This window comes from Topomyia yanbarensis, chromosome 3 (assembly GCF_030247195.1).
Source record: "Topomyia yanbarensis strain Yona2022 chromosome 3, ASM3024719v1, whole genome shotgun sequence".
NCBI classification, from domain to species: domain Eukaryota; kingdom Metazoa; phylum Arthropoda; class Insecta; order Diptera; family Culicidae; genus Topomyia; species Topomyia yanbarensis.
The window spans coordinates 77,397,215-77,415,847 of NC_080672.1; the positions used below are offsets into that span (position 1 = coordinate 77,397,215).

Sequence of the window (18,633 nt, forward strand, 5' to 3'; positions counted from 1 at the left end):
CTTCTCATCTCAAAAGCCGCAAACAGATAGCTTCGTCGCAGTGTCATGTTTTATTGGAAAAGTTTCACCCGACAGCTTTTTGATGCTGGGTCAGCATCGGTGATCGTGCTATCTTAATGTGCCCTAATTACACTAGTTTACAAGAAAAATGAAGCTTCAAGAAAAAGTATTTTTTAAACTAATTTTGGGTCGCTGAACACGAAAACAATATTCATTTTTTTGTTCAAAGAAGCGATTTTGTGATTTTCTCAAAAAACTCGTTTTTGAGCACTTTTTTTTAGTTTTTAGTCAATATTTCGTGTCAAAATCATTCAATTAATTTAGTCAATATGCAGGTTGAAAGGTGCCGAGATGCCCTTTCCAAAAACATATAATATGTGTCGATCATACGTAAAATTTTTGGTGCTGCAAGCGACCAAAGTTTTAAAAAAGTGCATTTTTGACCTTTTTTAAAAGTTACTCATTTTTAAATGATTTTTTTACCGAAAAACAATTTTTTCTTTCGGACTTTTTAGAATCTAAGATGACAGATAATATGTTTACGTTAATTTTAAGCCTAATATCACTAACATCGGATGAAAAATGTTGATGCTATGGCACATTGAGTGAAATGGAAATTTTATGATTTTAGCGGACCCTGCCCTGGTGCGGCAGTTGAGAGGGTGTAGCACTGGTCTCATAAGCCAGTCGTCAAATATTCGAGTCCCTATCGGGAAGGAGTCTCAGTGGGATCATAGCACTAGTAATATTCTGTGAATTGAAATCTGTTGTGAAGCCTGTTGAAGCATTCAAATTCCGCAGGATGGATGGATGCAAGCTCGAGAAGACAGTACCCAACACAAACAATAACTATCAAGTATAGAAGATTATTTCAGCCGAAAGTATGATTGTGCGAAGAATAAAAGGCTAAAATTTTCACTCAGTGCTTCATTCCATCTACATTTTCATCCAATTTTTGTGACCATTGTCTTAAAATTTATGCAAAAAGAATATTTATTTCATGAGATTCTAAAAGAATTTTCTTCTGTCCTTCATTTATTATAAAAAAAAATTACTAGAAATATGCATTTTTTTTAAAAAAAAGGTCGAGCATTAGACTTTTTTTACTTTGGTCGATTGTAATCATAATAAATGTAAATTCCGGACAAACCGTTACTGCTTAAACACAGTTCATATGTGTTGCTGTTGATTTTTCAAAATGCCCCGTAAGACCAGCCATTCGGGAAGTGGAACAGTTATTAAAAGTGTAGATGGAACTCAATCTGGCTGAAGTGAAAACCCTACAAATGCATCATATCAAACATTGCGTGCTGATTTCGTTCAACAACATTAACCAAGCTGAGTCATTCGCCTCGCGAAACAACATGCAGCACACCGCCGAATGCGGCAATGTTAAATATAGCATTCCCGTATACAGCGAGAACGGCGCTGTAGAAGTTCGGGTCCATGATTTGGCTACACGTACCCCTGACGGCGCGATTAAAAAATGCTTGCAAAAATACGGAGAAGTAGACTCCATTACACATGATACATGGAGGAATTTTTTCCCGGGCATCCCTATCGGTGTTCGTGTGGTGAGAATGCGTGTGACCAAGCCAATTCCCTCTTACATAAGCTTCACAGCGTTAGGAAGGGACGATGCTCTCATTCAGCAGACATCACTAGTCACGTACCCAGGGCAAATTCCTACGTGCCAGTTCTGCACGAAGAAGCTGCACTTCGGAAAACCTTGCGTAGAAACTGTTAAGGAAAACTCAAATCCAACTGAAATCAGCACACAACCATCTTACGCTAAACCACTAACAGCTGCAAGACCAGCTTCTCCGGATCAAGAAGCAACAAACATGAATTCTACAACGATCGCGTTTAATGTCTCTAAGCCAACAACCAGCAACAACAACAATGAAGCGAAATCAGAAGAGAACGGACACACAATAGCGACCCATACGATTAAAGCACAAACCAGAACAACCGATCGTGAACAGCATGCGAGTAGCACCGATGAGGATATGGACGAGTACGACAACGAGAAAGAAGGCAGACCAAATGACCCTCAAGATTCGGCGAACAACTTTTCACCGCCAAGGAAACGAATCTCAACACGCAGTAGCAAGCTGCGTCAACAAGATGGCACGAGTAAAAAATAAATAATGTTTAATTCTTTATTTTTACATATTGTAAAATATTGAAAGATGTCCGGCTCAGTTATGCTAACGCGTTGAGCCGTGTCAAATAAACAGAGAAAAAAAACACAGTTCATAGCAGTTAATGCAAGAGAAAACGTTTTTCTTTTGTTTACTATAAACATCTGTAATTGGCGGGTATTAGTTTGTCTGAAATTTCCATTCAAAGAGAATTTTGACAGTTGGCTTTTTTGCCGTAATCATATGTTTGTCGAGATTTGATCTACGAAAATGTTTCTTTGAAAAAAATGGACTTGGTTTTCGTTTTCAGCGATCCAAAATTAACTGAGGAAACACCTTTCTTCTTAGCTTAGAGCAAAAACAAAAAAGCGGAAGAAAAAGAAAAACGTTTTTTTGAAACTCGAACTTCTTTAAAAGAGAAGCAGAGTATTATTTTCGTATTCAGCGACCCAAAATTAATCTAGAAAACACTTTTTCTCGTAACTTCATTTTTCTTGTAAACTAGTCTAATCTTATTTAAGACAAAAAGAGATATGTGAAAAACTGAGCATTTTTCACTCGGTGTTTAATAACATCACCAGTTTTTGTCGGATTTTCGTGATCATAGGCTTAAAAATCACGTAAGAAGTTTGTCTATCACATAAGATTTTAAAAGATTTTTTTTGTCGATTTATTTTTTTATGAAAAATTAACTAAAAATTAGTAATTTTACGAAGCACTACTTTTTTGAACTTTGTTGCTCTTAACCCTAAAGTGTTGATATTTTATCCTAACGTGTTATACATTTTTGGAATGGGCACATTAATACCTTTCGAATGGTGAGTCGTTTGTGTTAATCAAAAGATTTGTTCCCGAGATATTGACCAAAAACTGCAAAAAGTGCTCAAAAACACCTTTTTCATAAAATCACAAAAACGGTTCTTTGAAAATGAAAATGTATTTGATTTTCGTGCTCAGCGACCCACAATTGACTTAGAAAATACCTTTTTGCTTAACTTCATGCAATTAACCCAAAATTTGTAAACTAGTGTTATTTACCCTATACCATTCCTGCTGACCACGGCATGCTTCCCATGTTTCTATAGATATATACATTCCACTTAGCTCAATTAGTGGAAATTCGTAAGATTAAGTTTACCTGTTGTTTCGTGCTTATCAAAGCGGGATACAGTTCAACTGGTTTTAACTTGTTATTGCATCAACAGTCGACTAGAGTCGCGTTGTAATTTGGTTCGTCAAGTGTATTAATCTTTGCTGATATCATTTATAAAAAACGAACTTTTGTGTTTCGATATCGTAACATCACCAAACATTACCAAAGCTAAAAATATCACACAATTTTCGAACTCGTTTCTTGATCGTTTGTAAATAACATCTATTATAAGAGGACAGGCATAGCGTAGTTGGTAAATCAATTGCCTTGTACGCAACTCACCTGGGTTCGATTCCCAACACCGCACAGATTAGAGATTTTTCCAAAAGAAATTTCTTTAACAAGAAAAGAGACCAATAACCTTAAGGTTAACATCTTTATAATCAAAATGTAAAAAAAAACTATTTTAAATAAAAAGTCTTATATAAAATAAATTTTAGCGTGACACCTATCATTTTGCTGGGTTAACTGTGAGAGACGCTAACACCATGTGGAACCAGTCATATAAGAACGATAGAGTTGCACATGGGCCTGTTTACATGTTCCAAGAAAATCTAGTAAAATCGTTATGAAGGTTGGCGGTTTGGAACAATATATCTACACATTTTGTGCAAAAAAAGAGTAACATTATTCTTTTTTTATTGACCCAATCAACATTATTCGTGGCGAAATGATTTTAATAACCCAAACTGTTTTCTATTTTATCATGAAATAGGTATGAAATAATTATTCCAGCTCACGTACTAATATAAAATGAATACACATTTAATGAAAAACGTTCAAAGTTCGTCAGGTTTTAACCTGACACAGCTTCAATGTTAAGCAACAAACCGGCATACGTGAGAAGAACCAAATTGAGCAAACCTCTGTCGTATATTCATAATCGCACTCTCTAAATTTACGTAGCAAAAACAGAACAACAAAAATTAAAACGTGTGCAATCAATGCAAGATTTTTATTACCATTCATAAAAGTTCTACGATTGCAGCACAATTCAGTTATCATGTGCTTCCTCGGTTACCACTAGCGGGGAATATAAAGAAGAAATCTCTGCCGTATACCATAGCAGAGCACGTTATCAGCTGAGACATGGTAGGAAGCTTCCACGCGGAGATAAACCCAAAAATTTCATAAAAAATTAAAGAAACTTGTTCACGAAACAAATAAATGATTACCAGTTAAATAAAAGTTCTAAGATAGATTTAGAATTTTTTTTTTTTACATATTAGAATTGTTTGACTTTAACAATTCCGTTTCCGTGTGCCGATATTTATCGTCCGCAGTGTACGTGTCTAATCTATGCGCACTTGAAAATTTTATAATTTTATAATTTTACGATGTCGTAATTCAGTTATCATTAGGTGGTGTAGCTTCTTCAGTAACCTCTCATTTCATCTGAAATAAATGCTTTGTAAACAATGCCGCTTCTTATCAAGTCGTTAACGTCACAGCCACAATAAGATGTTTTATGATCGCGCGAAAAAGGTGCCATCTTCGTTGCCACAGATAACAGACATTTAAGCTACAAAAAATATATAAAAACCTGTGTAAATTTTCAAATCGATTGATACACTGAAAATCAGCTAGTCCTTCCTGCTGCTAACTCAACTGCTTGCAACAGTGTAGTTTGACAGCTGTATTCTAGCTACATTGCATCGATCGCTGCGTGCGATACCTTCAAACATTTGCTAAATGAAAGTTAGTCACCGACAACATTCAAAATGATAGTTGTTTTGTATAAATATCAAAAAGTGAAGCTGTGGGCTTTCAAATAACCGATGTCCGTTTTGTGAGCCATTTAGCTCCCAGTTTTGTTTTTTAAGATATCGATTTTCGTTTTCGGATCCATTTCATCGCGATCTACTCGATCTAGTCCACGGCGCTGCTTGATCACTTTCCGGTTGAATAGGGGGAACGTGCCTGCCGTGCCTCCCCCTGGAACCATCAGTGACCCTTTTTTATCTGTACATTTCTGTTGAAAAAAATCGTACCGAATGCTGTAGCAAATCAATAACAGGGTTCTTTTAAAAAAAATCGATTGATGTACATATTTTTCATTTGGGCCGGTTCAGTTTAACCCTCTGGAGGTCACGTAAATGGCTCACTGAACTAATAGCCGCTTATGGTGCTTAAAAACGATTTTGCTGGATTTTCAGAGCGACGTGCACTCAGAGCAGTAGCGCGAGTGCCGGAAGGTTTAAAAACTTCAGAAGCTGAATGAATTAAACTATTTTTAATACAACCCTCCAAAATAATAAACCTTATTGTAAAACGAAAAACAAAATAAAATTATTTTCAGTGCCTTCGTCAATATTTCTTAAAATATGATTGGTTTGGTTTTAGTTACCCTAGCCACTATTTATACACTAATGAAATTTTCAGATGGTCGGTGTTAAGTCAGACTGGACAAAAACCGTGAAAATGTCCCTCAATTCAAAACTTTTTCGTAAATTGAAATTGTTTTATCAGAAACTTATTGATTATATTCAAGCTGAAGCTCAAGCGACCACCCTTGGCTGATACTCCATTATCGATCTAGATTAGCTGAAGTTACACAGAGAATTAGTAGATAATTTTGCTTGGGAGTAGCGAAGCATCTTTCAATGCGCAACTCCTGGTAATCCCAAAGATTGCATAAACCCAAAGTGTTTATTGATTATCTGGCGCCGGCCAGGCCCGAAAGTAGATCGCGGAAGGAAAGCGAAGGAACGTTAGTCCGATACATGCTTTTGCTAGAGGCCGTGTATACCACTGTGCACTCCACAAGTATCATGGAAGGAGGATAATTGTCGTAATAAAAGGTTTTACGACAAGCACGCGAGATAAGATGTTTGAAGTCTTTGGGCGCCCGGCCACCATGAGACTTAGTGACTGCCCAAATTCACCATAGAGCAATATTGAAACGATCGGACTGTCTAGACCACATTCTTATTTACGTTTGGATAAACATAGAGCGAATTAGTTTCGAGGGGACATGTATGCTCCTACATGTATTCATCTATACAAGTCACAAACTAGATCAGAGTAAAGAGAAGACTCATGACACGAGAATAAGAACCCATTGGATCCATTCTTGCATCAGCCACGGGATGCTACATCGTCGCTGTTGTGCTATCTTATGACAAACGCCATTTTGGGGTAAACTGAGTTAGATATGCAACATTACTAATCTGAAAATTCTCTACAAAATGGCGTTTTCAGAATTTTGAAATTCTGCTTGGTTACTGAGTTATAGCGAAAAAAGTGAAGAGAAATTGTCAGTTTTTTGCTTTAAATCACTGTATCTTGGGATTCGCTTAAGTAATGTAGAAGTTTTAGATGTTTTTATATGTAAAAATGTCTGAGGAACACAATGGCATAATAATTTTTAAAATAAAAATACATGTATTGCGAGAAATATGCAGTTTTACTTTTAAATTGACAATATTTCATGTTTGGCAACACTGTAATTAAAAATTACTATTTTTTTTAGATTGCTTGCTCAATTTCCTTCAAAATGCATCTCATCGATTGTTTCTAGGCCGAATAAAGCCGAAGATATTAATAAAAGTTAATAATTGATGCTTTTTTTCTATGGAAAATTTTCCATGCACAATTATGACACGCCATACAAATTTTGCCATCAATACACACCTACGACACGTGTGAGTGCGACTTTTGTTTACATTTATAGTGAAAACTCGCAACATAGTCAACCGAATTTCATGATGTTTGAGAGTTTAATACAAAATAGATTGAAGCATTAATTGTCTTCTTTGAATTGTTTTTACCATTTATAAGTTTTAAGATATTCAATCTCAAACTTTAAAAATCGTTTTTCTCGAAATGTGCTAAATGGCGCTTGTCATAAGATAGCACAACAGCGACGACATGGCGTCCAACCTGATCCCGCTCGGAAACAAACAATCAATATCAATATTCTAGCGCATTTCAGCCGCTAGTAGGAGAGCTATGAACCCATTATTTGTATTTATTATTCATTAACCCTTTCATGTTCAACTTTTTTCTAGTGCTTATAGGATTTCATAACTATTTTTGCTTGAAAATGGTGGGGTTAAGAAACACGGAAAACCTTTTGTCATAAAAATAAGTGCTTTCCTCGCAGTGCTAGAAATTGTTCAATTTTTACCTTACAATTCTCAATACAATTGTCCTAGAATATTTATACTAGTTCAATTGTGCGAAAAATTTAGTCGAACACAGTCTTAGTTGAGGTGGTTTATCAGTTTTTAAGAATATTTCGAAATAACGAAGATATATTAAAATTTCATTTTTCGTCGTCAAGGCAAACTATCTCTGGCAGCACTGCATCAGCGAAATCAAACCAAATTAATCGCTATGACTTCAGTTCTAGAGCTAATACTTGTAACTGTAAGTGCTCAAATGAAAGGTAATAATCATAGTTTAACTTGTTTTTGTGAGCAAATCTCACCTAAATCGAAAGTTCTAGCTACTTAAAAAGGTAGTGGTTTATAAACAACATGAGCATGAAGGGGTTAATTCTAGAACGTCGTACTTGCGTTTTCCATCCTAGAACGTTGCACTGGGGAACAAATGTACCCCTCGCGTTTGATCGCAATTTTTGCAGGTAAAAATGCAAACAAAAGAAATGTATAATACACCATTATCTTCGTTTTTTTAATTGCGAAAACAGCTGTGTAAGTGAAAGTACGGAATTTATTGAATCAATGATACAATAATTGATTTGAACAAAATAAAAAGTGAAAAAAATCGCTGCTTTGACTTTTTTCACAAAAATTACTATAATTTTGCGAATTTTCAACCGATTTGAAAAAAATCAAATGATTCTAAAAGTTGAAAGAATGATCATGATACGGTATAAAATTGAATTTCGATATGCTTGAAAAACTGCAATTATTTTGAAGAGTGAAAATTTAAAAATCGGGTTTTGGAAAATACTACGAAATGGGGTGGAAATTGAAATGAAAAAAATATTTCCGACCAGTAATACATTGGTAACACGCAACGTTACTGTTACAGCTGTTATTGTGCGCAAATTATACTTGAGAGCCATTGCTTTGAAAAACTATAAAAAAATAAATTAAATTAATTAAATAAAGTATTAAAAACGATTATATAATACTAATTGTTACCACCATAGTAAAACAAACTTAAACTGGTATTGTCACGAATCACATTTCCACTGAAAGCACGAAACCTGACGAAACACTAACGGCAACTGCACGCTGGGGTACAAATATACCCCACGCCAACTTTCCAACCTGCTTCAACGAAGGCTATAAGCAAACTGACTATACCATCTTTTCCTACTCTTACTAGGAACTCTAAATTGAATTATGGTTAGGGTCCCAGGTCGGTAAATGCCGAATTCTCGTTTTTACACGGCCCCAAAGAAGGCGTGGGGTACATTTGTACCCCAGTGCAACGTTCTAGGGTTAAAGGTGTATAGGACATCTTTCAAAATTCAAATCAGCACACAAGCGAATGAAACGTGCGGTGAAATATTATGCAATAAACCTCGTGTTCGTGTGCCAGCTTAATGTGCAGGTTCATCTCATGCACCAAACTCAAGCGAATGGTACTATCCTGTATGTACAGTAAGATTTTGTTTTTGGCACGTTCCGTTTTTTGCCATACTCCATTGTTGGCGAAAAAATCAGTTTCGTTTTTGGCAGTATTGTTGTTGTACATAATAAATCTTTTGAAAAATGCCAAATATACATTTTGTTGTAATAATTGATATAACTTTTGACTTTATTTCCAAATACGAGAGTCACATTTACTATATTTTATGTTGCGTGCACCGCACCACCGGAAAGATGCGCACAAATTTAAATATGTCAAAACCAGTAATAAGTTTACAGCATTTCTGAACTCAGTAAGCTGGTGGTCATTTTCAATCTAAAATTATGTGCTGAATACGAAAATGAATTCCAAAAAATTCCCAGTAGAACAGTTTTTGAGTTAGACTAATGAATTTTACCTTTAAAATAAAAAATACGTTTAGTAAAATTCATATATCTTTGGTTAGAGAGCATCGATACGAAATATAAATATGTTAAATTAAAGGTGAATGAATGCACTTTTGATAGTCTGATCATTTTGTTTTAATGAAACTAATGGTTCTGATGTTAGTTACGAGTTTGTTGACTTTTTTTCGTAATTTTTCCTCATTTTTAATGAAATATAAATGTTTGGTCAATATTTTGGGCAAGATAAAGGAATTCTTAAAATCATATTTGTAGTCGAACTAAAAACCAATGAAAATAAGCCCTTATCAGTTTAATTTGGATGGAAATTGTGAAAGTTATTCAATTTTTTATGGAATGGAAATTTTTGAGTTTCTTGGTGTCAACTTATTAAAACGACTCGCTCCCATGTTTTTTTCTAAAGTTTATTTCGTAATGTATGAGGGATTCTCTGTTAGTACTCTGTAAAATAAATAAAATGAAATATTGTGAGAGAAGTTAATCTGGGATAATATTCGATCTCGTTTATCCAAATGATTCAAGTCTTCTGATAATAGTAATTTCTGGCTAAGTAAAGTGATAAGTCAACAAAAAATTGGTAATAAATGTTGCTCATAATATTTACCGATAACGAATTTATTCTTATTTTGTTTCCAGTTCCAAGTTCAACAAGGTACAATAAATAAAAATTGATTGTAGAATAATAGAGATATAAGGTTGCAAAGTTTTCTGAGATTTTTTCACATTTGAAAAACTGCAAAATATGTATGACATGCAGCATAGAGCAGAATGGTTTTAAGAATAGGGGACTTTTGAGGCATACTGTCCCAAAACTCCAGCTTCTCGTATTTTTCGAGAAACAAACATATTTTCATTACAATAAAAATTTCCGTGCTCTTCTCCAAAACTTATAGCATTTGAGTACCATTTTCACTGCATAAATGTGACGGACTTCGGTCAAATATTAGTTAAATTATTCTGAAAGGGCTACTAGAAGAGTTGAAAAATGATATACTTCTTCAGTTTATAATCAGTGCATTTGGAAGCCTTCTTATTTTACTTTGAAAAAGTACCAATTTTAAAAACATTTTAACTCTTTGCAACAACCTAATTGAGCGTATGGATGAATTTTAGAATAACCTTAGGACTAAAAACTTGTGGAAATAACTTTCTTGGGTGTGTTAAAATTTGCGAAATATTACTTTTTTTCAGAAACTTTATATTTTAAAAATTATATTTTTACTTGGGGTTCCTTCAAACCAACATTTTATAACAATTCTATCATTTTTAGATTTTTCAGACAATTCTGCCCCAATTTGATGTAATATAGTCATTCTTTTTGTAAAAAAAAACTAGGGTTTCGCACGATCGAAAAACATCTTTTTCAAAAACGCATCAGAGCTCGTGTGGTCCAGAGAGATTTTTTTGAGCTTGAGCCTGTGCGACCACCCCTGGCTGCTACTCCGACTACTACTGTTACTGGACTAGCTGAAGTTGCTTGGGATTAGCGAAACATCTTTCAATGTTTAACTCCTGGTAATCCTAAAGTGTTTATTGAACAATACCGGCGCCGGCCAGGCCCGAACATAGATCGCGGTAGGAAAAGGAATGAATGGTTAGTCCCATACTTGCTATATACTACTGCGCACTCCACAAAGATCACGGGAGGAGGATATTTGTTAGTAAGTATAGAAGTTGGATTCTACTTCTTCTTTACCGACGCCAGAGAGGTGACTACTATTTGGACTAGATATCGATCCATCAACTCATGAACCAAGACCAAGGCTATACTTCCCTTCCGAAGACATGACACCACTTCATTTTTTCACCTCAGAAAAATCTCAACGACCTCGGTTGGAATTAAACCCAGGTCAATTGGAATGAGTGGCGGTCACGCTTACCACTCAACCACCGGCGCCGTCTGATTTTAATTCAAGATTTTTTCCCAAAACTTGTTTATTCTCTTTATTATTTCAGAAGCTGTTGCTATGTGAACAAATAGTTTAGAAGACTATACAAAATATAACGTGAAAAAATATTTTATCGATTGAACATCGCTCTAGACCACGTACACTGATCATTGGTGCAAATTTTCATTTTCAAATGCCAACTTACAAATTCAAATTCAAAGCCTCCCTTAATCATTCACTTTCAAATTGGCGGGATTTTCATAACCAAACCGTACGTCTTGATTTCAAATTGATGCTTTTTCATTCATCAATCAAAATTGTTATTTTCTCTGTAGAGCCCAGTTTAGGTTAAATGTTGACATATTTTGCGTTTTCAAGTTTACATGAACAATAAGAAGCATATTCAGAGTAGTTTTGCTTGAAAAACCTAGTCAATAACCTAGCACAGAGATATTCACAGGGTCAATGAAATCGAAAATAAATGGAAAATGATTGAGCAGCTCGGCAATTTGAATAAATGATGCCAACGAAAAACAACGAATTGAACATAGTAGCGCATGATTTGATATTTGTTCTTCAAATTTGCATAGTAGCGCATGATTTGATATTTGTTCTTCAAAATTTGCAGCTCTGTCACTGATGCGTTTTTTTTTTCAAAGTAAAGCCTTTCAATCCTGCTAAACCTGAGATTTTCCCATAAAATATATAATTATATTACATCAATAGAGGTAGAATTGTCTGAGTCTGAAAAAGAAAGAATTTTGAATAAAAAAAATGTGTTGGAACGGAGCTTCGAGTGAAAATATGATTTTGAAAAGATGCAATTTCTGAGAAAATAAAATATTCTGCGAATTTCAAAGCAGTCCTAAAAGTTATTACCAAATAAAAATTAAATACGCCAAGGTCCCACACAAAACCATCATCAAATTATGGCTCACCGAATAAACGAATTATTCTACCCTATTCGTCTGTTTCGCCTTGACAGTTTACAGCATTCGGAAAATATTGAAACTGGCAACGCTACCGTATCGAAGCAGTCTAGAATAATTTTTTTGCGTTTTGATGTTTTGTTTTTATCCGGAAAGTGTAATCCGTTAGTTTTTCATGGGTACGAAAATGCATGAATTTGAAATAGATAGCGGAGCAATTCTCGGCTGCATGCCAGACAATGGACGTCATGGTTTGTGTGATTACTGGTGGAAGGGACCAGCTACCGTAGTGGATACAAAATCTTCCACCCTACCGTTTGCCTGGGAGCAGAAATCGCTCATTTTGAGCGCTAAAGCTTTTGATTTTGAACAAGCCGACAGTGTCAGAAGTTGACGATTTTGAGGTGATAAACAGGTATATTCAATTATCTATGATCAATTGTATAGAACTAGGAACTTGTTTTTCAATAGATTCTTAACCTTCCGTCACTCGCGCTAGTGCACTGGGTGCACGCCACTCTGAAAATCTAACGAAATCGTCTTAGGGCACCAGCAGCTGCTCGTTCAGTGAGCCATTTGCGCGACCCCCGGAGTGTGAAAAGGGGATACAACCCTTTTGTCTACAGTAGATACATTGGATCAACGATATATTCTTTGTGCGGATTATGACCGATATGATTGAAGTTATGCAGAAGCGCAAGGAGGAAAACAGTCCATTTTTACTACTATAAACGAGTATAACAAAGACGTTCAATATTATTTGACTTGGATTTGACTTTTTGAAACAGAAAGAACGGGCTGCCCAAGGCAAACAATTTCAAAATGCGGTCGAATCCCAATAGCATCGGATGTAGCGAGTTGCGGTTTGGATATTCTAAACGTACAGTTGGTCCTAAATCGTCGGCTGCCGTATATTTGTAACGCTTAAATTTATCGAATCGCAATCTCATGCCGGACTGAGTACATTATCCATCCCGTGTTTAGTGTTTCTCGCGATTAAGTTTCTCGAGGCAGTTGTAGTACTCACTAATAAGGAACTGGCGGAGCATCCGATTGGTCCGATAGAGCGCACTTTCATACAAGTCAGTGTGGCTCAGGGAAACGGAGATTAAAAAGTAGCATGAAGAATGGCAGCATAGTTATAAACAGACAATGTGCTTCAGGCAATGGCTTGATCCAGCGAACTTGGAAGACCTTCCAAAGCAAGAGCAGGAAGCGCACGCTACAAAAAATAAAACTCACTGATCTGGCGATAAAGAATGATCGACTTTTGGAAGTGGCTGAAAATGAGAAGTTAAACAAATACTTTGAGGCGAATAGTTGAAGAAGCTCGTTTAACCCTCAAAAAAGCAAGCTAAAATTATGACTTCAAGAGGAATCGCTCATAAGACCCAATGATATCAAAAGCCTCTTATCAGTGAAAAAATCGAAAGGCCGAAGATGCTCGATTATTTGCATTTGTAGCCAGACCTGTAAGACCCCTTGCCTTTTTTAGGGTTAAAAGAAAAAGACAGTTGGCTACATTTCTACACCTTATGCGAGGTCAATGAAAAAGGATTCGTATGACGGTTCTATACTCAAACTACAAACGAACATTCTGAATCCATAAAATATATATTTTACATTAGATGGAATGATAGGATCTTATACAAGTGAGAGAAAAATTCAAATTAGCACAAGCATATCATTCTTAACTTTTTGACGACCTGTCCGACCTTCTGGTTACCGCGCACCTTCTTTGTACTATTCATGCGTTCTTTATGTTCCCTACACGCCATCTTGTTCTCGAACAGTACATGGGGCTCCGATTCGCAAAATGATTACTAAAGTATCTTCTCTTATGAATCAAAAGTATTTGCGTTTTAAAAATCCATATTTGAATTCCATTAATAAAAATAACTGGACCTACCCGGTCAAATCATTCGGAATACTGAATGGAGTCAGTATGGATTTCAGTTCAAACCGATTGAGTAGGAATCGGCTGTTGTATTTGAGTTGGAAACCATACTGAATCCATTCATAATTCCGAAGTAGCTCAGGAATGAGTTTAGCTGGGTATTCGCCAACGATATTTTTTCATAGAATTTGCTCGCGTGTTGTAAGGCCGAAGATATTCTGCTTTCTCAAAACAAAATTATTCGTGGGCACCCCCTTCCTTCTTTGAAATTACTTATGGCTGGAGAAAGATTTTGTAAGATCAATGATCATCCAAACTGATTGGCAACTACCCAGTAAAGTTCAGCCGGAAAATAAGCCGGCTGTTCCTAGTTAGCATTCCGGCTCCAGTGATAACCGATTCTAATTAGGATCATCTGGGTCACTGAAGCCGGAATACTAGCTAGAACCAGCCTAAATCCCCGGCTGAACTTACTGGATATTCGAGACTACAGCAGTGGTTAATTCGCCCGAAACCAGTGATGGTCAATGAATAATATAGCAAATGTTGATGTATCCGTTCAATACCAACAGATCTTCGCTCATGTGATTGTCGTATATAAAATATTTACTATGGGTTTGTAAACTGACTATGAACAATATCTGAAATGGAAAAAAAATACATCAATTGGTTAAGGCAATTATATTATCAAACCTGTATAGGACAGAGGCAGCCGAAAAGATTTCAGAATTGTTACCGTAGAAACCATAAAGTTGTTTGGGATTATCAGGGCAGCCTGTTTTAGCATTATTTCATCAAAGTGCGCTGTACCTTTTCAGGTACAGGGTAGCTTAAAACGTGTCCTCGAAAAATCATCCGAGCATTCCGTATTAACATATTTGGTTATTACCATAAGCTTGTAGTCCAAAGTTTACTCTTTAATTTATCCATACAAACTTACCCTGAATGAAGTTTTTGCAAAGCGCAATAACGTTTTCAAAATTGTCGATTTTACAAGGTAAAATTTTAGTATTTTTCAATATTTCGGTAACAAATAGAAAAGGTTTTCAACCCCTCCTATAGCCCTTCCAGAAAAACTAGACAGACTCAAATTTAAAATCTGAAATTGACTATATTATTGATACTGAGTACTGACTATTTGTCTAAGTCGTTGATCAAATTAATAAAAAGATTAGAACTAAACTCCATACTATCACACGTTTGAAGTATTTCGTTCTAGAACAAAAATGTGCAGTGTGTTATTGCAAATTATATTTTTATTTTGCATTTACCAAATTAAGTTCAGACAAGGTGAATAGTGCCTATCATAACGCACTACTGACGAGCGATTAACCAATCCGTTGAGCTTGATCGAATTGTTCAGCGAACAATTGAAAAACTGGGGATACCCAACCGTTTTTCATCCAAAAAGCTGCCCGTTTCGCTTGTCTCTATCTCATTTTGGCTGACGACGGTTCCATTTCGTCGAAATAGCAAGAAGCCATGTTTTTATAGAACAAATTCTTCGATTCAGTGTTGAATTGTTTGTTGGTGTTGAAAAGCAGCAAAAAACCATTTTGTGCGAGATCATGTGATAATCAAAGCAATCCCTGGAGTACCAATCATTTGTGCCGTCTCATAGTCTATGTCACCTTTGAGTCATAGCGTAATCCAGGGGATGGAAGTAAGGGTGAAATTAAAGCGACAGGCAGGCTTTGAGTCAGAGAAAAACAAAAATCACGCAGATTCTAGTGATCTTTCAATTGTGTTTGGTGATCAGTTTCAATTGGTCGGCAATAGATTTTAGTGAGTATTAGCAGTTGTAGGTATGACGGGAAAGTGAAATTAGTGTTTGCAGCAGCTCTTTTAAAGATTGACTGTTATACAGTGGCATTCCATATTATTACTGCAGAGGAACGCAACAATTCCAGAGAAATAAACAGACATTTGTTAGCAGTTACATAGTGGTCTACTATGTATATGTTGCTGTATTATTCTGTGACTCTGGCGTCATTATGTCATAAGAGACTGAGATGACAAAGAAATTGCTACCGGGAGTGAAGTGTGTCGAGGAAAGTAATTATGAATTTCAAGAATAACACTGACTGGCAAAACTTGTTGGACTTAGCCAATTTTTTTTAAAATGAAACCGTTAAAAGATTCAAAAAATGTTTATCTAGGACAAATCTTCAGCTCGTGAATTTTCTGGGAGTAGAATTTATCAACAATTTAACAATCTTGTGAATATGTCCTAAAATAAGATTTTTTTCATAATTTTGATGATTTTTTCATGCCTATTAAAGTAGGTTCATATCTTTCCTTTACCTTGCCAAAAATTTCCATCAAATTAATAAATATTCAATTTTGTCTTAAATCCAGGAACACAAAATGTTTCTTCGGCCATAACGAGACATTCTCTCATATGATTTTCAGGAAGATATCTAATATTAGTTGTTACGTCTTATCATTGCGGCTATTATATCAAAACTGAAAGTGTATTCCCATAAAATCTCGACCCAAGCTAAAAACAAGATAAGTATCGACAGTACATTTAATCGACGTTTCGAAAACAATACTGTTCATACCCCCGCAATACTGTCACAAAGCAAACAACTCATGAGAACCGACCAGCTTGTGCCGTATGGTCCGCACAAACTAACTCGTTCCAGTTTTTATATGACACACTCGAAACTATACAAGGGGGCACTCGACGTGACTTGAAATCTTGCCTAATGGCAGTCGTAGAATCAGGAAAAAAAATATCAAACACTTTCCGCCTAGAACAAGGTGCACTGCTTTACCGACTGATAAGCCACCAACGACGAAACACTGATAGCAGTGTTGTATAGGAAATAGCTCCGTTCGACTACATTTGTTTTGATTACCATCTAATCGAAATCGAACTTATTGACCTGCTTGTTAATAATCGTCACGCTTTTTCTAAACAACACGTTGTTGTTTTCCCATTACAGATCATCATGAAGAAATCAACGTTGGATAGCATAGCCATTCTGCTGGCTGAACTGATCGGCACTGGCCTGCTGGTGATGCTGGGATGCATGGGTTGTGTGTCCGGACTGGGTCATGTACCGTCCCACTTCGAGCTGTGCATAAACTTTGGCCTGGTGGTTATGATCATCGTACAGGTGTTCGGATGCGTTTCCGGAGCACATCTCAACCCATCGGTCACAGTTGCCGCCTGGGTTTATGAAATGGTCTCGACAAAGGTAAGGTAGATGAGGTTTTCGTACAAAACTGCTGTAACTCTATAAGTAAACATTACAGATGGCGCTCGGCTACGTCGTAGCCCAGATCATCGGGGCCTTCATGGGTTTCGGTGCATTGAAGCTACTAACTCCCGGCGATGTGTTTTCAAATGCGCTGGAAAACGGAGCAGGTTTCTGCGTGACTTCACCCAATCCCAGAATCACCTTGGCTCAAGCAGTTGGAATTGAGTATCTGGCAACCGGAGTGCTGGTGCTGGTCTGTTGTGGCGTCTGGGATCCTCGCAATGCCAAGCATCATGATTCGGTTGCTCTGAAGTTCGGTTTCACCATCGGTTGTCTGGCCGTTGCAGCCGTAAGTCTTCAAACGAAAATCAATCCTTCCAATATACGAACGTTCTTAAATTCGCAGGGTCCCTACACCGGTGCCAGCATGAACCCGGCTCGTTCCCTCGGACCCGTTCTATGGAACGGTGACTGGACCGCCCACTGGGTGTACTGGGTCGGACCACTGACGGCCGCCTTCAGCATTGCCTTCCTGTACAAAGCCGTGTTCCGACGTGAAGTGCCGCAGCTAACCGGCTCGCCCAGTGAGCTTACCGCGCTGAACACCGAGAAATGAATCTGTTCGGTTTTGGCTTTACGTTTCTATGCGAAGCACGGAACATCAACCAATGCCAAAATCGTTTTAAAAAAAAGTAACTGCATTTGAATAGTACTAGTGCCGTTCCGGGGCTCAAATGAACTGGCTTACAATACTACTAGTAGGAAGAGATAATCATAATTAAAATTGAAATTATTTTTAGATTCACTTGAATCAGTGAATAGAAAATCACTTCTCTGTTATAAGTTACATGAAGATTGCGATTAATTGCAAAATAAAGATATTATCTGTTTATAAATAACCTCTAGAATAATTTTCGTAAACTGTTAGATTAACCGTGTCACCAATACGTTGTAGGGTAGAACGGGGCAAGATGAGCCCCCTTTTTTGCTTGAAGCAAAAACTAACTCAGTTTTGGATCTAACTGCTGTCCTAAACCGTTTGTTTGTAGCCAGTTTCGAACCTAGGTTATGTGCCACTGAACTGAAAACCGAGTTGGGTTCCAACCTGTAATATATTTCGGGTTCGCTTCCACCAGCACTGTTTTGGGAGAACCCAACTCAGTTCCATTAAAAACGTTTGTTTGAAGCAACTAACCTAGGGTAGTGTCTGGGTTCTCAATCGAAAACGACAGCTTCTAAAACGATTTTTTGTTTGAATCTGAGACAAAACATGACAATAGGTGAATGTTCGTTTTTGTTCCACTTTAACGTCAGAATCTTCCAGCTCCTGATTGGTTGATTCTGACAACTTGCCTCGTATAAATCGTTACTGCAGAGATAGTAAAATGATGCTTGGCAGATGTTTTCTAGGAAAATATAGTCATTACTTTTGACAAATAT

At 36.6% G+C, this 18,633-nt stretch overlaps 1 protein-coding gene across 3 annotated transcripts in view; it reads left to right on the plus strand.

Annotated features, from left to right (window-relative positions):
• LOC131689451 (aquaporin AQPAe.a-like) overlaps positions 1-18,104 on the plus strand; it is a 52,407-nt gene extending 34,303 nt beyond the window's left edge. For 2 of the 3 annotated variants that reach the window (XM_058974543.1, XM_058974542.1), the window contains exons 2-4: positions 16,936-17,190; positions 17,249-17,542; positions 17,600-18,104. In XM_058974543.1, the coding sequence (XP_058830526.1) occupies positions 16,942-17,190; positions 17,249-17,542; positions 17,600-17,809 (753 nt within the window). In that variant the 5' untranslated portion in view covers positions 16,936-16,941 and the 3' untranslated portion in view covers positions 17,810-18,104. Of the gene's footprint in view, positions 1-15,624; positions 15,770-16,935; positions 17,191-17,248; positions 17,543-17,599 lie in introns of those variants that run through there. The other variant, XM_058974544.1, reaches the window with a different exon arrangement.
• The last annotated feature ends 529 nt before the right edge of the window (positions 18,105-18,633 follow it).